Source organism: Pseudophryne corroboree, chromosome 2, assembly GCF_028390025.1.
Source record: "Pseudophryne corroboree isolate aPseCor3 chromosome 2, aPseCor3.hap2, whole genome shotgun sequence".
Lineage (NCBI taxonomy): Eukaryota > Metazoa > Chordata > Amphibia > Anura > Myobatrachidae > Pseudophryne > Pseudophryne corroboree.
The window spans coordinates 634,716,889-634,741,950 of NC_086445.1; the positions used below are offsets into that span (position 1 = coordinate 634,716,889).

At 44.9% G+C, this 25,062-nt stretch overlaps 1 protein-coding gene across 2 annotated transcripts in view; it reads left to right on the forward strand.

Moving 5' to 3' along the window:
• The window catches only part of LOC135041287 (E3 ubiquitin-protein ligase makorin-2-like), a 315,422-nt gene that overhangs the window by 184,175 nt on the left and 106,185 nt on the right, over nucleotides 1-25,062 (forward strand). For both annotated transcript variants that reach the window (XM_063954927.1, XM_063954926.1), the window contains 3 exons: nucleotides 11,018-11,133; nucleotides 16,887-17,074; nucleotides 17,191-17,301. In XM_063954927.1, coding sequence (XP_063810997.1) covers nucleotides 11,018-11,133; nucleotides 16,887-17,074; nucleotides 17,191-17,301 — 415 coding nt within the window. The remainder of the gene's footprint in view (nucleotides 1-11,017; nucleotides 11,134-16,886; nucleotides 17,075-17,190; nucleotides 17,302-25,062) is intronic.

Genomic DNA, 25,062 nt, shown 5'->3' on the forward strand with positions numbered 1-25,062 from the left:
GCACATAAATATTCTGGAACTGAGGGCCATTTACAATGCCCTAAGTCAGGCAAGTCCCCTGCTTCAAAACCAGCCGGTACTGATCCAGTCAGACAACATCACGGCGGTCGCCCATGTAAACCGACAGGGCGGCACGAGAAGCAGGACGGCGATGGCAGAAGCCACAAGGATTCTCCGATGGGCGGAAAATCACGTGTTAGCACTGTCAGCAGTGTTCATTCCGGGAGTGGACAACTGGGAAGCAGACTTCCTCAGCAGGCACGACCTCCACCCGGGAGAGTGGGGACTTCATCCAGAAGTCTTCCAACTGATTGTGAACCGTTGGGAAAGGCCACAGGTGGACATGATGGCGTCCCGCCTAAACAAAAAGCTAGAAAGATATTGCGCCAGGTCGAGAGACCCTCAGGCGATAGCTGTGGACGCTCTAGTGACACCGTGGGTGTACCGGTCGGTTTATGTGTTCCCTCCTCTTCCTCTCATACCAAAGGTACTGAGGATAATAAGGAGAAGAGGAGTAAGAACTATACTCATTGTTCCGGATTGGCCAAGAAAAGCTTGGTACCCGGAACTTCAAGAAATGATGTCAGAGGACCCATGGCCTCTGCCGCTCAGACGGGACCTGCTGCAGCAGGGGCCCTGTCTGTTCCAAGACTTACCGCGGCTGCGTTTGACGGCATGGCGGTTGAACACCGGATCCTGAAGGAAAAGGGCATTCCGGAAGAAGTCATTCCTACTGATTAAAGCTAGGAAAGAAGTAACCGCAAACCATTATCACCGCATATGGCGAAAATATGTTGCGTGGTGTGAGGCCAGGAAGGCCCCAACGGAGGAATTTCAGCTGGGCCGTTTCCTGCACTTCCTACAGTCAGGGGTGACTATGGGCCTAAAATTGGGTTCCATTAAGGTCCAGATTTCGGCTCTATCGATTTTCTTCCAGAAAGAACTAGCTACACTACCTGAAGTTCAAACTTTTGTTAAGGGAGTGCTGCATATTCAGCCCCCTTTTGTGCCTCCAGTGGCACCTTGGGATCTCAACGTGGTGTTGGATTTCCTAAAGTCACATTGGTTTGAGCCATTTAAAACCGTGGAATTGAAATATCTCACGTGGAAAGTGGTCATGTTGTTGGCCTTGGCTTCGGCCAGGCGGGTATCAGAATTGGCGGCTTTGTCATGTAAAAGCCCTTATCTGATTTTCCATATGGATAGGGCAGAATTGAGGACTCGTCCCCAATTTCTACCAAAGGTGGTATCAGCCTTTCACCTGAACCAACCTATCGTGGTGCCTGCGGCTACTAAAGACTTGGAGGCTTCCAAGTTGTTGGACGTAGTCAGGGCCCTGAAAATTTATGTTTCCAGGACAGCTGGAGTCAGAAAGACTGACTCGCTATTTATCCTGTATGCGCCCAACAAGTTGGGTGCTCCTGCTTCAAAGCAGACTATTGCTCGCTGGATCTGTAGTACGATTCAGCTTGCACATTCTGCGGCTGGACTGCCGCATCCTAAATCAGTGAAAGCCCATTCCACGAGGAAGGTGGGCTCTTCTTGGGCGGCTGCCCGAGGGGTCTCGGCTCTACAACTTTGCCGAGCAGCTACTTTGTCGGGGTCAAACACATTTGCTAAATTCTACAAGTTTGACACCCTGGCTGAGGAGGACCTAGAGTTTGCCCATTCGGTGCTGCAGAGTCATCCGCACTCTCCCGCCCGTTTGGGAGCTTTGGTATAATCCCCATGGTCCTTACGGAGTCCCAGCATCCACTTAGGACGTCAGAGAAAATAAGAATTTACTCACCGGTAATTCTATTTCTCGTAGTCCGTAGTGGATGCTGGGCGCCCATCCCAAGTGCGGATTGTCTGCAATACTTGTATATAGTTATTGTTTAACTAAAGGGTTATTGTTGAGCCATCTGTTGAGAGGCTCAGTTGTTCTCATACTGTTAATTGGGTATTGTATCACAAGTTATATGGTGTGATTGGTGTGGCTGGTATGAGTCTTACCCGGGATTCAAAATCCTTCCTTATTGTGTCAGCTCTTCCGGGCACAGTATCCTAACTGAAGTCTGGAGGAGGGTCATAGTGGGAGGAGCCAGTGCACACCAGTAGTCTAAAGCTTTCTTTTAGTTGTGCCCAGTCTCCTGCGGAGCCGCTATTCCCCATGGTCCTTACGGAGTCCCAGCATCCACTACGGACTACGAGAAATAGAATTACCGGTGAGTAAATTCTTATTTTTTCATTCAGTGCTGTTGGACAGTGAGTTTATTCCAGTGTCCACTGTAGACTCTGCTTCCAGTATGGGGTATTGTAAACCGCATTTAGATTCCACAACTTGCAGATAATTAGTTTGTATAAAGTTTTTTTTTTTTTTTTTTTTTGTCCATTTATTAAAAAGTCCTTACCGCAGTAACACAATGTAATACATATAATGAACCAATATACAGACAAAAACAATATTAAGATGTATTATAAAATATTTAGGGCGGTATTCAATTTTTTTTTTTCACCCCCTTCCACACCAGTTTTGTTTCTGCCCATAAGCATAGTATAATCATTTCAGCTCGCTACCCCTGCGGTAGCGAGGCCACCCCACCAGTTATGCAGCTAAACCTGACTACTATGGGCATGATATGTGCTTTAACGGGGATCACTTTAGAAAGGAGATTGAGCGTGATAAATCATTTGAATACCGACCTTAGAGTACTGATTGCAATGGTTAGTTTGTAGCAAGGTTGTAAGATTAAACCGTTTCGTTTTGGTAGCGCCTTAGTCCCTTATGGCAACTGACAATATAGCAGATGGACCATCTCGGTGTGGCTAGATCATTGTTATTGCTGTGTGTGTATAGGCATAGTTTAAAAATGGTAATATCACACCAGAGACTGTATTGTTTCAAATTAGTGTCTGTAAATATCCAGCTTTAATTATAACAGTGGACTTTCTCCTTATATTTTGCCAAAAGTTTGTTAGTGTGCTTGCTGCAGACGGACTACTCGGCTAGATTCGTTGAGGCTCTATGGTCCCAGCGGAAATATGCCTGGCCATAGGTATTGCAGGGTATATGGCTCTGTAAGCACTCAGCAGCTGGTGTCCTGGTTTTGGTTAAATGAGCCCTATATGGGAGATACCACAGCCATGGATCTGGTCACTTGATGCTGCAGGACAAAGCTGTATGGCTTATGTCTAGGAGCATCCTCTAGACCCGCTGGTTTAGCTGGATATGACTTCCTGGGAACAAGAGTAGCACTTGCTCACTCTGGCGTTTTGCAGGGGTTGGAATCTTTAACGTGTTTTGTCACATTCCAAATACTTTCTCTAAAGGTGATTCCTCCTTTGGACAGGCTTGAATTTATACCTCAAGTTGTCACCATTGCATGTCCATTGCATCTGCTTAAATGTCCATTATAATAATGTTGAATAAAATCAGTCTGTACAATTCAACATCTAGAACAAAGTTCAGATTTATAGTGTGGTGTTAACATGGCTGTCAGAATATATAAAATTATTTCAATACACGTTCATAAACCTATTTCAATATACATATATTGCGATCAATGTAATATTAATCCCCAGTCTCTGGTTTACATTTTAAGTCTGTAACCTTATATAATATAATAGCCTCTCTGTTTCTAAGGGTAATCACTCGTACGCAAGGCTGACTCACTCACTAGGCATTTTAATCCTCTTCTAATTAATATCTAAATTGAAGCAGACTGTTTTTGACAGCTTGCAGGAGAATGTGTATAATACGCAGTACTCTGAAAGTTTTAGGCAGGTGTGGAAATGTTGCTTCAAAGTAAATGCTTTTAAAGTTTTAATAGTTTGCATTTTGTTAATTGATAAAAAAATAAAGTGAATGAATAAAAGAAACTTAAATCAAATCCATATTTGGTGTAACCACCCTTTGCCTTCAAAACAGCACGAATTCTTTTAGGTACACTTGCACACAGTTTTTCTAAGACCTTTGCAAGGAGTTTGTTCCAAACATCTTGGAGAACTAACCACAGATCTTGTGTGGCTGTAGGCTTGCTCACATCTTTTTCTTTTCATGTAATCCCAGACAGACTCAATGATGAGACCCAGGGCTCTGTATCACTATCAGGACTCCTTGTTCTTTATGCTGAAGATAGTTTTTAACATTGGCTGTATGTTTTGGGTCATTGTCCGCTGCAGGATTTGATGCTAATCAGACACCCCCTTTTGGTATTGCATGATGGATGTGTACTACCTGTATTTATCTCCATTGAGGACACCACTAATTCTAACTAAATCCCCAACTCAATTTGCTGAAATGCAATCCTAAATTTGCAAGGAACCTTCACAATGCTTCACTGTTGCCTGCTGGCCCTCATTATTGTACCACTCTACAGTCCTTCGGTGAAAAAGCTGCCTTCTGTTACAGCCCAATATTTAAAACTTTGACTTGGTCCAGAGCACTTGTTGCCATTTTTCTCTTACGTCCTAGGGGATACTGGGAATCCATTTAGTACCATGGGGTATAGACGGGTCCACTAGGAGCCGTGGGCACTTTAAGAATTTATGTGCACTGGCTCCTCCCTCTATGCCCCTCCTACCAGAATCTGTTTAGAAAATGTGCCTGGAGGAGACGGTCACGTCTCTGGAAGCTCCTGAAGAGTTTTCTGCATTTATTTTATCTGTTTTCAGGCAGGACTGGATGACACCAGCCTTCCTGCTGACAAAACACTAGCTCCTGAGGGAACTATTCGCAAGCCCCACCACGACGAGCGTACAATCTTGCAGCACGCCGCCACCCCTAACAGTCAGAAGAAAGAAGAGAGAGTACTTAGCCGCCTTCCCGGTTAGTGGGTCGTCGGCCTTTGAGGGTACGGAGTCGCACTGCTTCTACATGGGGCGGCTGGGTCTCCAGACTCGGTACACAGTGCAGACGCACAGCTTCTGAGGGGGCGAACAGTCTCCGTACACTGTGTACACAGTACCCACACTGGCATTACAGACTTAAAAGGGGCCTGACTCAGTTTTAGGTACAAAATTACCTCAGCCAGTATAAGAGCGGGAAGACTGCGCTCCATTGAAAGGGCGGGGCTTCACTATAAGCGGATGCAGCAGCTCACCAGCACCATTTTCCCTCTGCAGTGGACAGACGCTGACTGATAGGGACACGCAGCTTCTCCGGAGAGACTCCAGATTACCTCAGCAGTACCGATTTATTAGTATACAGAGTCCCTAATCTGGGTACTTAGTCTGCGACCCGGCTAAGCTTGGATATTAGCGGTAAGGGCGCTGTGCTGGCTTCATACTGTGCGTCTCCCTGGAAGGGCTCTTTGTGGGTTAATTGTACAGTTAACCTTTTCCTGTGTGTGCTGTTACAGTATGTCAGGCAAAGAGTATTTCATGTAAGGTACGGTGTTCCTCTTCTCTGGGATGCTCACTACTGTGTACTCAGTGTAGTGTACCTTCCCAGGCTAGCGGGGCAGAGCCCGCATAGCTGGACTCCATTAAGGGAATTATTTCTAATATATCTACCAAATTGTCCCGTAATAAGAGAGACTCATTACTTAAGACAATCGATGACTGAGTTTATGAAAAGAGACTCAGTCCCCTACCATTTGTCCACAAAAACCCATATCCTGCAGTCTAACTCTGAAGGAACAGACATGGAGGAGGGGGAGGTGGACTCAGGTGGGGGAGGCTACTCCGTCACAGGGAATATTGGCTATCGGAGAAGTTCTGCATTTCCCTGATAAGTTGGCAGAGGAGAGTGAGGAATCTTATTTTTAATATAAAAAAAATAATCCTCAGCTACTTTTCCTGTGTCAAAGGAACTAAATACCCTGTTTGAAGAACTGTGGGTTAATCCTGATGGGAAATTTCAAATCCCTAAAAGGTTGCTATCTTTCCCTTTTCTTCCTGAGGATAGGAAAGAATGGGAAATTCCAACGATAGTGGATGCATCAGTATCCACACTGTCACAAAAAATTGTATTGCCTGTCCTGGGTGCAGCCTCCCTGAAAAAACATGGCTGATCGTAGAATTGAGACCACACTCCAATCCTTGTATACAGCTGCTCGGGTGACCCAGAGACCCACTATAGCATGTGGGTGGATTACTAAAGCCATTGCCAAATGGTTGGGTGACCTAACTGAGCGGTTAGATATCTTGCTTCAAGGGGAGATAATTTTACTCCTGCAACATATTCAGGACTCTGCAAACTTTGTAGTGGAAGTCATAAAAGAAATAGGCATGCTTAATGCATGCACCACTGGTATGGCAGTGTCAGCACGCAGGGGCTTATGGCTACGCCAGTGGACTGTTGACGTGGAAGACCTACTCTTCACAGGAGAGGCCTTATTTGGAGATGAACTAGACAAATGGATCTCCAAAGCTACTGCAGGTAAGTCCACATATCTTCCTTCAGCTCTCCCAGCCAGGAAGGCTTACTCAGCTTCAAATTTACAGTCCTTTTGAACTGCTAAGTTTTTGATGGCAAAACCAGATGTTCTTCTACAGCCACCAGAGGCACTATAGGCAAACCAGCAACTGCTGGTTCTCAGGAACAGAGCTCAAGCTCTGCTTCCTCAAAGCATTCAGCATGACTGTGGACCACGATGCCTGGAAGTCTGGCGGGTGGGAGCCCGACTAAAATTCTTCAGTCACATCTGGACAAGATCGTGCTACAGACTGGAGTTCCAGGAGCTCCCACCTCAGATTCTTCAAATCAGGCTTACCAGTTTAGCAAGAGGCAAGTAAAACTTTACAGGACGCCATTCAAGTACTGGTACAGGCTCAGGTCATTGTTCTAGTTCCACCTCATCTGCAAAACAAGGGGTATTATTCCAACTTGTTTGTAGTACCGAAACCAGACTGTTCAGTAAGACCAGTTTTAAACCTCAAGTTGTTGACTCCATACTTACGAGTATTCAAAATGGAGTCTCTGAGAGCAGTGATCTCCGGTCTGGAGGATGGGGAATTCCTAGAGTCTCTGGATATCAAGGATGCGTACCTTCATATTCCGATCTAGCCACCTCATCAGGCTTATCTACGGTTTGCATTGCAGGACTGTCACTACCAGTTCCAGGCCCTACCATTTGGTCTCCATGGCATCGAGCGTTTTCACCAAAGTGGCAGAGATGATGTTTCTACTCCGCAAATAGGGAGTGAACATAATTCCGTACCTGGACGATCGCCTCTTTCTGCAAGCGGTTGTGGATGTGGGCCTACGCTTGGGCTCCATAAAGGTCAAGATTTCGGCCTTGTCCATTTTCTTCCAGAAACAATTGGCTGCTCTCCCTGAGGTTCAGACATTCTTGAAAGAAGTTCTGCACATCCAGCCCCCCTTTGTGCCTCCTACGGCACATTGTGATCTTAATGTGGTGCTGCTATTCCTGCAGTCGGATTGGTTCGAACCTTTACAGGAGGTGGACGTGAAGTTTCTTACTTGGAAGGCGGTCACACTGTTGGCATTGGCATCTGCAAGACGTGTGTCAGAATTCTGGGCATTGTCGCACAAGAGCCCCTACTTGATTTTTCATGAGGATAGAGCTGAGCACAAAACGCGGCAGCATTTCTTCCAAAGATTGTATCGGCTTTTCATATCAACCAGCCTATTGTGGTGCCTGTGGCTACTGACACCTCAATTACCTCAAAGTCCTTGGATGTTGTTCGGGCTTTGACAATATATGTGAAGCGGACTGCTCATCACAGGAAGTCAGACGCACTTTTTGTCCTTTATGATCCTAACAACATTGGGTGTCCTGCTTCCAAGCAGACCGTTTCTCGATGGATCAGACTTATTATCCACCATGCTTTATTCTACGGCAGGATTGCAGATTCCGAAATCGGTTCAGGCCCACTCTACCCGTAAAGTGGGGTCTTCCTTGGCGGCTGCCCGGGGTGTCTCGGCTCTTCAGCTTTGCCGATCAGCTTCTTGGTCAGGGTCGAACAAGTTTATTAAGTTCTACCAGTTCGATACTTTGGCCTCTGAGGACCTAAAGTTTGGTCAATCTGTTCTGCAGGAACCTCAGCACTCTCCCTTCCGTACTGGGAGCTTTGGTACATCCCCATGGTACTAAATGGACCCCAGCATCCTCTAGGACGTAAGAGAAAATAGGATGTTATATAACTACCGGTAAATCCTTTTCTTGTAGTCCGTAGAGGATGCTGGGCGCCCGCCCAGTGCTTCGAATTTTTGCTTTACTTGGTTAAGTATTGGTTCAGCCGTTGCTGAGTCGTTTCATGTTGGTTAGCTTGGCTTTCCTTTTATGTGTGAGCTGGTGTGAATCTCAACACTATCTGTATTTCCTTCTCTCGACGTATATCAGTCTCCTTGGGCACAGTTTCTAGATTGTGGAGTCATAGAGGGAGGGGCCAGCCCACACTATTAAACTCTTAAAGTGCCCGTGGCTCCTAGAGGACACATCTATACCCCATGGTACTAAATAAACCCCAGCATCCTCTACGGACTACGAGAAAAGGATTTACCGGTATGTATGTATGTATGTATGTTATGTATGTATGTATGTATGTATGTATATAAAATCCCATTTTTCCTATAGATGGTAAGCTTGCGAGCAGGATCTTACTTCTGATTGTATGTTATTACCCGGTTTTGTTTTATTACCACTTACAACGGAAATTGCTGTGCCTTATATGAAACTGTTAATAAATACATAATATGCAATTGAACATTTTTAAATGTGTTTTAAGTAACTTTTCCAGATTTAGCAATTCATCACATCCAAAATTTTGCACATCACAATTAAAATGTGCCCCCTCAGTGGTCCGCACCCTGTCCATAAAAGTCTGGTGAACTCTAGTTAACAGGTCTTGGGTCCGAATTCAATTAGTTGCGAAAACCTGTTGTGCTGTAAATGCAAAATTACAGCAAATTGCGAAAAGTACCTATTTAGTTGTCTGAAAATGTATTCACTGTAACGTCACAGCGCATTTCAATTCACCACCTCTGAGCAGGTGAACAGTTGGGAAAAATCCCTGTTTATAGAATAAAAATGTCAGGCTTTGGTGCAGAACACCAAAAATCTATCTTTCCTCTCCAGACCTCTCCCCTGCTCTCCTCACTCGTATCTCCAACTGTCTCTCTGCTACTTCTTTCTGGATGTCCCAGCGCTTTCTTAAACTTAACATGTCTAAGACCGAGCTGATCATCTTCCCTCCCTCCCACATAACCTCACCTCCTACAATCTCTATCTATTGATGGCACTACTATCTCCTCTAGCCCCCAAGTGCGCTGTCTTGGAGTAATCCTCGACTCCTCCCTCTCCTTCAAACCACACATTCAGCACCTCTCACAAACCTGTCGTTTTCATCTAAAAAAATATTTCCAGGATCAGACCCTTTCTGACCCAGGATGCTACTAAGACTCTTATCCACTCACTGGTCATCTCCAGACTGGACTACTGTAATCTCCTCCTGACTGGCATTCCTGACAAATACGCTCTCCACTCCAATCTATCCTCAATGCTGCTGCCCGGCTCATTTTCCTCACCAAACGCACTATGGCCACCTCTCCTCTTACTAGACCTTCACTGGCTACCCTTCCCTTTCAGAATCCATTTCAAGCTTCTCACACTCTTACAAAGCCCTCACCCACTCCTCTCCCATCTACATCTCTGACCTGATCTCCCTTTACACTCCCACCCGTCGTCTTCACTCTGCTAATGCACGCCGACTCTCCTGCCTACGGATTACTTCCTCCCACTCCTACCTCCAAGATTTTTCACGTGCTGCACCACTTCTCTGGAATTCCCTACCTCTCCCCTTCAGACTCTCCACCTCTCTACAAAACTTCAAACCGGCTCTCAAGACCAACTTCACCAAACCCAGCCAAATCTTATCCTAATCCTCTGATCTACGCTGTCTATGTACCCCACCTGTGTCATCCCTGTCTGTCTACCCCTCCCCTTTAGAATGTAAGCTCTCACGAGCAGGGCCCTCTTCCCTCTTGTGCTTATTCTTTCTTACTTTAATAATCTTCAACTGCACCAAATCCAGCAGTCTTCTGCCACCTGATACTTATTCCAGTGTCTGCTGATGTAACTATGTTTATTTACCCTGTACTTGTCCTATACTGTCATCAACTGTAAGTTGCTGTTTTCCGATTTGATTATTTGTTTATGTACTCTGTAATTGGGCGCTGCGGAACCCTTGTGGCGCCATATAAATAAAGGATGATAATAACACCTGGGACAACCCCCAAATGACTAATTAGGTACTTAGAAGTTTTTTATTCTTTTGAATTGCCCTATAATGACCTCTGATTTTTGAGGTGAAAGTGGAAAATGATGGGTATATGGTATGGGACAGGTATATTGTGCTTTGAGAGGGACAAGTCTTGGTATGCTTGCAGGTGGGAGTAATCGGGGTTTTCTTTTTACTATTTTTCAGTGGCGTAAAATGACCCAAATATATTCTTATTCCGATTTTTATGTACCCACAATTTAATTTTAGCACTTATTTAGATGAGAAACACTTGCTTTCTATTACTTTCACTTAAAAAAAAAAAAAATTGCGTATAGCAGCCATTTAACCCAATTTAAGTACGCAAAATATTTTTATTATAACCAATAATAAGCTTCTATACTGTTTAGCATTTTTGGGAGGTACAGGCAGATTTACCGATTTTTCACTTTGCACTGTTGGCAACAATTTTCGCTGTAATCCTGTTTTTGCAAACTTGCAATTTGAATAGGCAAACTGCGGGAGTTTACATACTGTACCAGTGACAAATGCAGTCTCTGTAAATTTCCGCTATTTCCCGTATACTTTTAGAAAGGAGGCTACAAGACCATATGAATCTTCATCAGAAGTCCTTTATCATCTGGTAGGTTATTAAACAGGTAAAAACCACCTTGTCTAGTCATGCATATGGGAAAGGTTTGAAAAGTGGTTTTGCCAGACAAATTATTTAGTCATACTGTATAGTAGTTTGCTTTCACAAGACTTTTAAAGACAATACACTGAAGTATTTTAATGCTGCAATATTGTAAGTTCATGGTAGTAGTATGTTAAAAGATGTTTGTTTTGGTAGGACTCTTAAGATCTTTATCTAGCCCTACACTAATGGGAAACTCGAATGCTGAGAGAGCAGGAATCCAAGATGGCACAAATAATCGGCAGTCTGTGAAAGCTCTTTATTCAAAAAAGGTAAATTTATATAAAAACCAGATCTGTTAGATTTGTTTCACATCTTATTTTCTCATACGTCCTAGAGGATGCTGGGGTCCACATCAGTACCATGGGGTACAGACGGTTCCGAAGGAGCCATTGGCACTCTAAGACTTTTCAAAGGGTGTGAACTGGCTGCTCCTCCTATGCCCCTCCTCCAGACCTCAGTTTTAGAAATGTGCCCAGGCAGACTGGATGCACTCCAGGGGAGCTCTACTGAGTTTCTCTGAAAAGACTTATGTTAGGTTTTTTATTTTCAGGGAGGACTGCTGGCAACAGTCTCCCTGCTTCGTGGGACTGAGGGGGCAGAAGTAGGAACCAACTTCCTAAATAGTTTCATGGTTCTGCTTCTTGCGGACAGGACACCATTAGCTCCTGAAGGGTACTGAACGCTAGCTGTGCCTAGATGCTCACTCCCACAGCACGCCATCACCCCCCTTGCAGAGCCAGAAGTCAGAAGATAGGTGAGTGTTAGAAGAGATCTTCAATCAAGGTGACTGCTAAAGGCACCGCGTGGCTGGCGGGAGCGCAGCGCCATACTGCCCACACAACACAGGCACTGCAGGGTGCACGGCGGGAGGGGGGCAGCTGCGCCCTGGGCAACATGAAACCTTATAAGACTGGTAGAAAAGGGGCATAAGATGCCGAGGCACAGCCCTACCCCTGCCAGTATAAATATAGTTATCAGAATCTGAGGAGAAACGTGCCATTGCGGGGGCGGAGCTTCCTCCTCAGTCAGCCAGCTCACTGCTCAGCGCCATTTTCTCTCTCCTCAGGCTGCAGAGATGATGCTGGTTCTCCTCCACTACTGAATACAAGTATCAGTGTGCAAAACGGGGGGGGGGGGGGGGGGGGGCGCACAGTGAAATTGGTGCTTTATATTGTGTATTTACATTATAAAAAAGTGCTGCATGTCAGTAGGCATTTTATTTTTCACAGGAATTGTGTTACTGGTGCTGGGTTTGTGAACTGGCTGCTCCTATCTGTGTCTTTCTGACAGATTTTAATGTGGGTCTGTCCCCTATAAGTCCCGGAGTGTCTGTGGTGTGTTTGTGCACGTGTGTGACATGTCTGAGGCAGGGAGTTCTTCCCCTGAGGGAGCCATTTTAGGGACACACAGTTGTAATGTGGTGGCGCTGCCGGCACACCACAAGCCTGAATGGGTGAAAGAAATATGTGTTAGTGTGAATCATATCAGTAGGAGATTAGATAAGTCTGAGTCTCATGCAGAAAGCTGGAGAAAATCAGTGGAAGATGTGATTTTTCAGGGTTTGGCTTTCTCATCCGCAGGCGACCCCTCTGGGTCACATAAGAGACCGTTTGCAAACATTGTACTTACTGATACCGACACGGACTCTGATTCCTGGGTCGACGATAGTGATTCCAGGGGGATAGATCCTAAATTGGCAAAAAGCATACAATATATGATTGTTGCTATAAAGGAAGTCTTAGAAGTTACGGAAGCCCCTACTGTACCTCAGGAGAAGGCTTATTTCTATAAGGAAAAGAAATGTAAGGTAACTTTCCCTCCTTTCCACGAGCTAAATATTCTTTTTGAGGGAGTTTGGGTGAATCCTGAATAGAAATTTCATATTCCCAAAAGGATTCAGATTGATTATCCTTTTCCATTAGAGGACAGGAAAAGATGGGAGTCACCCCCGGTGTTACACAGTGCACTGTCAAGGTTAACAAAAAGGTTTCTCCCTGCACCTGGGACGGCTTTACTAAAGGAGCAGGCAGACCGCAAAATGGAAACTATGTTAAAATCTATTTGTGGCCAATGGTACGCTGCTCAGACCCACCATTGCTTGTGCGTGGGTGAATCATGCTATCGAAAAATGGTCAAATAACTTGTCATCGGAAATTGACACGATTGATAGAGACGAGATACTCCTAACGTTAGGTAATATCAAAGACGCTGCCGCATACATGCTGGAAGCTATGAAGGATATTGGACTCTTGGGTTCAAAAGCCGCTACCATGGCAGTATCGGCTCGGAGGGCGTTGTGGAATGCTGATGCAGATTCTAAAAGAAATATGGAGGCTCTCCCATATAAAGGTGAGGCCTTGTTTGGAGATGGGCTGGATGCGTTAGTCTCAGTGGCTACTGCATGTTAGTCGACATTCTTGCCTTTTGCTCCTGCACCGGCGAAAAAGACACATCACTCTCGCATGCAGTACTTTCGGCCCAACAAATACAAAAAGGCCAAAGGTTCCCCCTTCTTTGCCCGAAGGGGAAAAGGAAAGAAATCCCCAGCGTCTCCAGGATCCCAGGAGCAGAAGTCAACCCCTGCTTCTGCCAAATCTGCAGCATGACGCTTGGGCTCCCTTCGGGAGTCCACTCGGGTGGGAGCACGTCTGAAACTTTTCAATCAAATCTGGATTCAATCTGGCCTGAACCCATGGGTCTTACAAATAGTGTCCCATGGGTACAAACTGGAGTTTCAAGACGTCCCCCATGCCAATTTTTTTCAAATCGACCTTGCCAGCTTCTCTTCCAGAAAGAGAGGCAGTAACGACGGCAATTCAAAAATTGTCAGGATCAGGTCATTGTCCTGGTACCCTTGTCACAGCAAGGAGAAGGTTTTTATTCAAGCCTCTTCGTAGTTCTTAAGCCAGACAGCTCGGTCAGACCGATTTTAAACCTGAAAAATCTGAATCTCTACCTGAAAAATTCAAGTTCAAGATGGAATCCCTTAGGGCAGTGATTTCCAGTCTGGAGGAGGGGGACTTCATGGTATCAGACATAAAGGATGCTTACTTGCATGTTCCCATTTATCCTCCTCACCAAGCTTATCTGAGATTTGCAGTACAGGATTGCCATTACCAGTTACAGACGTTGCCGGTTGGACTCTCCACGGCACTGAGGGTATTCACCAAGGTGATGGCAGAGATGATGGTACTCCTTCGTCAAAAAGGAATCAATATAATTCCTTATCTGGATGATCTGATAAAAGCGAGATCCAGGGAACAGTTGGTGCAGAACATCAGTCTCCCTGTCAATACTCCAACAACACGGTTGGATCATGAATTTTCCAAAGTCGCAGTTGGAACCAACGACAAGATTTGTCCTTTTTAGGGATGATTCTGGACACAGAAGTACAGAGAGCATTTCTTCCAGTGGAAAAGGCTCTGGAAATCCAGAAAATGGTCAAACAAATATTGAAACCAACAAGTGTGTCGATCCATCAATGCATTCAGTTGTTGGGGGGGGAAATGGTAGCGGCCTACGAGTCCATACAGTTTGGCCGATTTCATGCCAGAGTTTTCCAGTGGGACCTGTTGGACAAGTGGTCTGGATCCCACCTACACATGCACCGGAAAATAATCCTGTCCCCCCAAAGCCAGGATTTCGCTCCTGTGGTGGCTACACGGTTCTCGCCTATTAGAGGGATGCAGGTTCGGGATTCAGGACTGGGTCCTGGTAACCATGGATGCAAGTTTCCGAGGCTGGGGAGCTGTTACACAGGGGGAAAGCTTCCAAGGAAAATGGTAAAGTCAGGAAGCCTGCCTTCACATAAACGTTCTGGAATTGAGAGCCATTTACAATAGCCTTCTACAAGCGGTACATATTCTTCAAGATCATCCCGTGCAGATCCAGTCGGACAACGTAACAGCAGTCGCATACATAAACAGGCAAGGTGGAACGAAAAGCAGAGCGGCAATGGCAGAGATGACGAGGATTCTCCTCTGGGCAGAAAGACATGTGAGAGCTCTGTCAGCAATTTTCATTCTGGGAGTGGACAACTGGGAAGCAGACTTCCTCAGCAGACACGATCTCCATCCAGGAGAGTGGGGCCTCCACCAAGAAGTCTTCAGAGGTGGCAAGTCTTTGGGGAGTTCCTCAAGTAGACATGATGGCATCTCATCTAAACAAGAAGCTTCAGAGATATTGTTCCAGGTCGAGAGACCCTCAAGCAATAGCAGTGGATGCATTGGTGACCCAGTGGGTGTATCGGTCGGTATATGTTTTCCCTCCACTTCCACTAATTCCAAAAGTTCTCAAGATAATAAGAACAACAAGAGTTCGAGCAATCTTCATTTCCCCAGACTGGCCAAGGAGGGCTTGGTATCTAGATCTTCATGAGTTTCTCATAGAAGATCCTCTGCCTCTTCCTCCTCGAGAGGACCTACTACAGCAGGGGCCGTGTGTATCAAGACTTACCGCGGCTACGTTTGACGGCATGGCTGAGCGCCGGATCCTATACCGAAAGGGTATTCCCAAGGAAGTCATCCCCACTCTTATTCAGGCCAGGAAAGGAGTAACGTCTAAACATTACCACCGTATTTGGAGAAAATGTCTCTTGGTGTGAATCCAAGAAGGCTCCTACGGAAGAGTTTTAGTTGGGATGTTTTCTCCATTTTCTGCAGGCTGGTGTGGATGCGGGCCTTAGATTGGGTTCAATCAAGGTCCAGATTTCGGCCTTATCCGTTTTCTTTCAAAAACAATTGGCCTCCTTTCCAGAAGTTCAGACGTTCGTGAAAGGGGTTCTGCACATCCAGCCTCCAGTGGCACCATGGGACCTTAATGTGGTGTTGCAGTTCCTTCAATCAGATTGGTTTGAACCTCTGCAGGAGATAGAATTGAAGTTTCTCACTTGGAAAGTGGTGATGCTTTTGGCCTTGGCATCCGCAGGGCGGGTGTCTGAGTTGGGGGCCTTGTCTCACAGGAGCCCTTACCTGATCTTCCATGAAGATAGGGCAGAGTTAAGAACTCGTCAACAATTTCTTCCAAAGGTGGTTTCGTCCTTCCACATAAACCAACCTATTGTGGTGCCAGTGGCTACTGACACTTTCACTGAGTCAAAGTCTCTAGATGTGGTTAGAGCTTTGAAGATTTGTCGCAAGAACAGCTCAGATACGGGAAACAGAGGCTCTGTTTGTCCTGTATGCTCCCAGCAAGATTGGGTGTCCTCCTTCTAAGCAGACTATTGCGCGCTGGATCAGAGGGACGATTCAGCACGCTCATTCTACGGCAGGCTTGCCGGTACCGAAGTCGGTGAAGGCCCATTCTACTAGGAAAGTGGGCTTATCCTGGTCGGCTGCCCGGGGTGTGTCTGCTTTACAACTTTGCCGAGCAGCTACTTGGTCAGGTCAAACACATTTGCTAAATTTTGTAAGTTTGACACTTTGGCCGATGAGGACCTCAAGTTTGGTCAATCTGTGCTGCAGGGTCATCCGCACTCCTGCCCGTATTGGAGCTTTGGTATAACCCCATGGTACTGAAGTGGACCCCAGCATCCTCTAGGACATATGAGAAAACAGGATTTTAATACCTAAGGTAAATCCTTTTCTCCTAGTCCGTAGAGGATGCTGGGCACCCGACCCAGTGTGTACTTTACCTGCAGTTTGTTCATTATAGTTACACAAGTTGTTACATTTGTTTTCAGCATGCTGCTGTAAATGGTTCATGCCTGTTGGCGTGTGTTATGTTGAATGCCATGTTGTGCGGCATGGTTGAGGTGTGAGCTGGTATGAATCTCACCATTAGTATAAAAGTAAATCCTTTCCTCGAAATGTCCGTCTCCCTGGGCACAGTTCCTGTAACTGAGGTCTGGAGGAGGGGAATAGATGGAGGAGCCAGTTCACACCCTTTGAAAAGTCTTAGAGCGCCTATGGCTCCTGCGGAACCGTCTATACCCCATGGTACTGAAGTGGACCCCAGCATCCTCTACGGACTAGGAGAAAAGGATTTACCGGTAGGTATTAAAATCCTGTTATTTCCTCCATAGGAGGATTCTGACACTCTATATGAACGTAGCAGGGATGTGGCTTGTGGCATCTGCATGGATAAGGTGTATGATAAGCAGTTAGCTGAGGAAAGGATTTTTGGCATTTTACCTAACTGCAACCATGCATATTGTGTTGGCTGTATTAAGCGTTGGAGGAAGACTCGGGACTTCCAGAATGCTGTTGTAAAGTGAGTGACCTTGGTTTTGGCAAAAATGTTGCTCTTATTTTTCTCTCCAATTCCATATCATTTAAGTAGCTCTGTAATATTTTGACAGTAGGCCTAATCCCCGTTTGCTGTTTCAGGGGTTGTCCTCAGTGTCGCATAAAATCCAGTTACTTTATTCCACACAAATATTGGATTGGAGACGCTGCTGAGAAGCTAGAGCTAATTGAAAATTTTAAAGCAAAGACTGGGTAAGTGATTTGAAATCTCTCACATGACAAAAAAGCACTAATCAATGGGGTCAATTTGAATTCTCACTCCAGCAAGTATGACTGTGTGCCACACTTCTGGTAGCTCCAGACTTAATGGTTTTTGTTCATAGCCCCATGGGGCTGCGTAGACAGTTCAATGAGTCCTTGTGCAAGATCGGTCCACGAGGAGAGGGAGATGAGGTGCCGTTGCAATGGTGTGGAGACATTGGCATCTCATAGCCATTTGAACTTTCTCAAGTCAATTGTACAAGAATTCCAGTAATTGAACCAATGCTTTCTATGAGGAAGTGATTCTAAAAGTACTTGTTAACTGTACACTATTCATCTGGTAACATTACAAATGAATGTTTCACGGCTTTAAAAATCTGAAAGACCCTTGCTCTTTTTCATCCACTAGGGGTCACTGGAGTACTCTTGGATATGGACGGGGCATTTGCAGAGATAAAGACATTTAAATATTTAAATTAGTAAACCTCTACCCCCTTCATACTCCCAAGGTACCTCAGTGTTTTTCTGTGCCTCAGTCGGGATAGACACAGGTGGAGGATTTTCCACAGTTTACTTCTATTTTCGAGTAGGTTTTTGTTTTTATTTTTCTTTTACACTCAATCCCTTCCCAGCTTATAAAAATGCTTGGGTCCGGGATTGTGGGTGCTGCTGCTGCAGCAATTGGCTTGTCGGCGCTCAGGAGCGGAGCACCGCCATAGACCACAATCAGCAGAGCTGATTTCAGCCTAGGGCTGCAGGAAGGAGCTTGACGGAGCTTACTGAAAAAGCCCCTACTGGGATCAGGTAACAGCGGCCAGGCGGCTCACACTGCTGCATCTCCTTTGATGTTATTTACTGGGCGGTCATCTTGCTGTGTGCATTAATACTCCGCTCTTTCCACCGCACCAAGCCGCGTCTGCTGCGGCTCCCTCCGCTCTCCGGCTCCTTCCTGCTTGCTATGATCACAGCGGGAGAAGGGGAGCACTACCGCAGACTCCTTACGTGGCGCTGACGCGGCTCAGCCTTACTCAGACCGCGGGCAGCTCTCACTGCTGCCAAGGTCTGCCAGCGCTACAGGCAGCGACGCTGCAGAAGGGGAGATCGTGGGAGGCAGAGGGGGGAGGATTATACCTGCAGCACCACGGCTCTGGGGAGGTTCATTATGGCTATAGTATGACAATCCCTGGTATCTGGTTATTACATATGTATATATTACATGTATATATTGTAATATATGCATAGGAAGGGTATATTACAGTGTTACATGATCTGTTGTGACACAGATTAGTTCAACTTGACAATTTGGTTTTCTTATACTTAAGATATGGTGAACGCACGTGGCAGGATACCATTTTAACTCGACTTCCTGCTTTTTCGATGAAGTTTGCTGCGGTCCTACAACACTAGGCCACTGAAGGAGCAGGGGTATTAGTAGGAATTCTGTACAGCACAGATTTCACTGATTGTAGTGTGTACCAGGTGCACTGCACTTCTGGGTTATACACACTTTAGAATCATAGGACTTTTTATCTGTATACTGTCTGTCTACATAATGAGTAAAGCTAATGCAAAATCAAAAAAACAGCTTGGCTGCAAGGTCTGTGAGAGTGGGTTACCTGATGGAACTACCACATGCACAGTATGTCTTGCAAATAAGTTTACAAATACGAACCCTTACCCTGATCCTCCTTAGGCGATGATGGCGGGTGTGATGACTACTTTAAGGACTTTGCAAGGTTTACAAAAGTCCAGGTCTAGCTCCGTTACGAAAAATAGTTATTTGTCTTATGACTTACCAGTTTCAGCTATGTTGCATTCTGACGATTCAATGGCAGACCTCATATCTCAGGAGCATGAGGAAGGTGATTTGGCCCAGGAGTCAGATAGTGAGGTTACTGGTACCCTGGCTATTGATGATCTCATATGGGCAGTATGTCAGGTTCTACATTTTATGAAGACTGAAGAACCACTTTCAAATGATGAAGTGTTATTTGCTTAAAGACAGAACACCGGTGTGTGTTCCTTATTCAGATTCTCTTAATAAGCAGTTAACAGAAGCATGGAAGAATCTGGATAAACTGTGTTCTATACCTTGGTGGTTTCTGTCTAGCTACCCGTTTTTTTTTTTTTCAAGACAGGTCTGCCTGTGTCAGGAGACAAAAAGGCGGTTCCGCAGACCGCAATTCAGTCTCTCGTAGATTCAGCAATTTTGATTCCGGTACCAGTTCACCAACAGGGTCAAGGTTGTTATTCCAATCTTTTTGTAGTACCAAAGCCCTATGGCTCTCAGACCGATATTGAACCTAACTGGGCTCAATCAGTACGTCATTTACTACAGATTCAAGATGGAATCCCTGCGGTTAGTAATTGCAGGTTTAGAACCACAGGAATTCATGATTTTGCTGGATCTCAAGGATGCGTACTTGCATTCCAATTTGGCCACCGCATCAGGTGTACTTAAGGTTTGCAGTACAACAAAACCTTTAACAATTTCAGCCACTACCGTTTGGCCTCTCGTCAGCGCCTCGGGTATTCACAAAGGTAATAAAGAAAAGGTACTCTCACTTTTGCGCTCAATGTCCCAGAAGTCCATATTTGTCCCAGTGGACAGATGTCATTTAATCAATATGAAAAAGAAAAATTAAGAACACAACATAGTGTAATCCTGCAATGAAGATGGATCTTTCACCGCTGTGTAACACGTAAAATGGAGGTGTTGGTATAGTCCCAGATAGAAAGTTCATCCATATGGGGAAAAGGCACCCTGGAACGCAGCGTGTCCTGTCTGATCTCCTCCAAAAAGGTTTTGGAGGAGATCAGACAGCACACGCTGCGTTCCAGGGTGTGTTACACTGTGAAACTTGAAAAAGACGCTGCATAGCGTCGAAACGCGTCGACAGTGTATGTGGTGGGTCGCAGATCAGCCTATCCATAGTCGGGACATATTAGCAATTGATATCCGGGTCCATTGCTGTTAGCTGAATACCATCTTGCCTTTTCCCCATATGGTATGACTGTTTTGCTTTCCACTTTTATTCTACTCTGATAATAAAAGGAGTGTTTTTTCCTAATTGGATTATATCTCTGGCTTTTGATTTGGTACGAGGAATAACCGGGTTCATCCGTTTGTGTGAGGAGAGTCTTGAAGATCACAAAAGAAACATTTATGTGCCTTCAATACGCCTTACAGAAGTAAGCATACATGTAAGAGTTCATCACCTTAATTCCTGTATACCACACTTGGTGCCTTTGAAAAGGATGTGGATGCATGAACTTTCTATCTGGGACTATACCAACACCTCCATTTTACGTGTTAACGTGTTACACAGCGGTGAAAGATCCATCTTCATTGCAGGATTACACTGTTGTGTTCTTATTTTTCTTTTTCATATTGATTGGATGACATCTGTCCACTGGGACAAATTTGGACTTCTGGGACATTGAGCGCAAAAGTGAGAGTACCTTTTCTTTTTTGCAAGTTGAGATAGATTGGTAGTCTATTTAGTACTTTTTATTTGCAGCTCTTTATTGCAGCGCCAAGAGAGGAATTAATTTCTACTGATTCACAAAGGTAATGTCTATGATGATAGCTCATCTCAGATCTCTAGGAGTGATAATGGTTCCATACTTAGACGATCTGCTCATCAAAGCTCCGTCTCAACAGATACTCCTTCAACATGCCTTACTAACGTACAATGTACTAGTTCAGCACGGTTGGATTGTCAACTTCAGGAAATCAAGCCTGATTTCCGTCTCAGAGACTTCAGTTCCTAGGAATGATTCTTGATATGGTGGATCAACGAATTTACCTGCCAGAACAGAAAGCACAAAGTATCAGTCATTTGGTACAGTTAGCGCTCAAACCACGGACAGTCTCGGTGCATTTGTGCATTCGACTGTTAGGAAAGATGGTGGCGTCTTTCGAAGCACTCCCGTTCGGAAGACTTCACTCACATCCTTTTCAACTGGATGTTCTCGCTCAGTGGTCAGACTCACATCTTCAAATCCATCAGTTGGTACGTTTGTATCCAAGAGCCAGAGTATCACTACTCTGGTGGCTCCAAGTACACAATCTCACCGCAGGAAAAAGGTTAGAAGTCTGGAATTGGATCATTCTGACGACGGACGTGAGTCTCAGAGGTTGGGGAGCAGTGGAACTAAATTGTCAGCTTCAGGGTCTCTGGTCAGACCAAGAAAGATTACGATCAATAAATGTTCTGGAACTCGGGGCAATTTACAACGTGCTGCGACAGGCAGTGCACATGCTCCAGTCTCAAACTGTCCAGGTTCAGTCAGACAACGTGACTGCAGTCGCATACATCAACAAACAAGGAGGAACTCGAAGTCGCATGGCCATGAGAGAAGTTGCTCGAATCCTGAATTGGGCTGAGCATCACCAAGTGATCTTGTCGGCAGTGTTGATTAATGGAGTGGACAACTGGGAGGCGGATTATCTCAGCCGTCAGGATTTTCATCCAGGAGAATGGGTATTAAATCCAGAGGTGTCCCAGATGTTGGTACAGCGGTGGGGTTACCCACAGGTGAATATAATGGCATCTCATCACAATCAAACACCCCAGTAGGTGTCCTGAACAAGAGATCCAAAGGCAGTGGCAGTGGATGCTCTCAAAATCGCGTGGCTGTACAGCCTTGTGTATCTATTTTCCACCATTTCCGCTGCTTCCTATGCTGCTAAACCGGGTCAAACGAGTGCCCCCGACAGTCATACTAGTGGCGCCTCATTGGCCTCTGAGAGCGTTGTTCTCGGATCTCTGCGATCATCTCGCAGACTGTTTGTGGATGCTCCCACTACATCCAGACCTGCTACGACAGGGTCCGTGCCTGTACCCCGATTTAGCACGGCTGCGTTTGACGGGGTGACTGTTGAAACCGTTCTCTTGAGATGAGGGCATTCCAGAATCTGTTATACCAACCATGTTACGTGCTAGGAAGCCAGTTACGGCAGCTCATTATCACCGGAATTGGTGTGCCTAAATAAAGTGGTGTGAAGCTCGGAAGTTTCCGACATCTTTCAAGTTATCCGGTCTTTTGCTATTTTTACAGACTGGGTTAGATGGAGGACTACGTTTTTTATCTAAACTAAAGGTGCAGGTCTCTGCCTTGTCAATTTACGTTCAAAGGAGTTTGGCCCTTTTGCCAACAGTTCACACTTTTCTGCAAGGTATTCTTAAGAGTTAAACCTCCATTTATACCACCTACAGCGCCATGGGACCTGAATCTGGTTTTCGATTTATTTTATTTTTAATTTTTTTTTTTATAGTCTTCAATTTTTGAACCCTTACAACAAGTGGCTGTTAAGTTTCTCACTTGGAAAACAGTTTTTCTCCTAGCCTTCGCTTCGGCAAGGCGTGTTTCAGAATTGGATGCCTTGTCATGCAAGCCACTGTATCTGGTGTTTCATGATGATAGAGCGGAACTTTGGACGAATCCTGCTTTTCTACCAAAGGTATCATCTTTTCACATCAATCAACCAATTGTATTTCCTGTGTTATCAGAAGGTGCAGGAGCTCCAACTACTTTGGATGTGGTACGTGCACGCCACATTTATATAGCCAGAACATCAACAGTACGTAAAACGGATACATTGTTTCTTCTCTATGATGCAGTCAAGATAGGTTGGCCAGCTTCCAAGCAAGCCTTGGCCAGATGGATTAAGATGACCATTCGTCAGGCTTACCTTCATGCTAGGCTACAACCGCCTACATCAGTTTCAGCGCATTCCACACGTTCTGTGGGAACGTCATAGGCAGCAGGTCGTGGAGCTTCTACGACGCAACTTGGCCATGCAGCTAAATGGTCATCAGTGCACCCGTTTGTACCCTTTTACGAGTTTGATACGTTTGCGGCATAACCTTCTAGCTTAGGCCGTCTAGTGTTATAGGTGCCAAACGGCTCTCCCGCCCAAAGGGGAAACTGTTACGTCCCAAGAGTACTCCAGTGTCCCCTAGTGGATGAAAAAGAAAATAGGATATTGGTACCTACCAGATAACTCCTTTTCTTTGAATCCACAGGGGGGGGCACTGGACGCCTGCCCAGAGCAGTTTCACCTGGTTTGTGGTAGGTTCAGTAGATCTTATGGTAACGCATTCTCACCGACTTGTTCAAATGTTTTGTTATGTGTCAAATTTATCGTTGCTATATTATGTTATTTGTAATTCTTCATTGTTCATCCTCTCTATCGCTCCTGTTCGGCTTAGTAAAAACACTGAGGTACCTTGGGAGTATGGAGGTGGTGGAGTGTTAGTAATTTAAATATTTTAATGTGCCTATACCTGCTAACGCCTCGTCCATATCCAAGAGTACTCCAGTGACCCCTATGGATTCAAAGAAAAGGATTTATCTGGCAAATACCAAAATCCTATTTTTAACATGTTCAAGACCTCAACCTTTTTGACAGGGAAGAATAACTTAATTTAGTATTCATATACATCTAATATACTATTAGAAGCATGACAGCACAGTCCCTTCCTCCGATGTCGGGCTGATCCAGGTTTTTTTTTCTTCTTCTTTGGTCCCTCTGGCACCATGGTTACTCTCGGCCCTAGCTGGCAACTGTTGCTGTGTGATATTTGGAAGAGGGTGTGAACAGAACATAAGAAAAACCACAATGGACATCATGGTGTCTTACTGGCTCATTCTGCTCATGGTGGTGTTTTTTTTTTTTTTTGTGTGTTTTTAAGCAGGTAACAGTGTTCACTATTTTAGGTGGTTGTGCTCTTTTAAGAAGATATGTGTCATCTACTGTACATTGCAACTAGACAGCAAGTCTGTAATATTTGGTTGAATTGTGTTTTTACTGCAGGTATAATCAGTAAATTCTGGATGGAGGGTATTTAGAGGCTGTGAATGTGTGCAGTTTTTAATGACTATTTTTTGGCATTTTGAAAGCTAACTTCTGAAATCCCTAAATTGCAAAACAAAAGTAGGATGTGAATGTTACATGTATTGTAATGTACACACACATGATATCACTTCTAAAAATGTTTTCCATTGACTGGAATTAGACTTCCCTCTATGGATTATGGACAATTGTTAGTTAGGGTACAGGATTACTCCAAACAGTCTGGTGTATTTCCGGATTGTCTGAAATGGTTATTTTAGACCGTACATGTCCAGGAATCAAGAGACTGGAGTGTGCCACAGTGGATTTCTGCAAAGTACGGTGTAGACTGTGGTGGAGATACTGGTGAATGTGCTCTGCAGTCACTGCAAATATATAGAGAAAAGGATCCCAACGCACTGTCAAAGCAGCTGGAAGGGGTTGTCAACCCAATTAGTAAAGAATAAATAATACTGCAAACCAGCGCTGTGTTTATCTAAATCAGATGCATATGATGGATAAGATCAGTAAAAAAAAATAAAAAAAATAATTGAAACACAGTAACATCTGAAATCATCAGAATATGTAGAATCTGACACTCCTATAGCAATTAGTACATTCTGCCCTTTTGGATCCTGGCCTTATGCAGTGTTAGTCTCCAGTAACCTAGATAGATAGATGTGTGTGTGTGTGTGTGTGTGTGTGTGTGTGTGTATATGTATATGTATATGTGTATATATGTATATATATGTGTATATATATATATATATATATATATATTTCTGACGTCCTAGTGGATGCTGGGAACTCCGTAAGGACTATGGGGAATAGACGGGCTCCGCAAGAGACTGGGCACTCTAAAGATAAGATTAGGTACTATCTGGTGTGCACTGGCTCCTCCCTCTATGCCC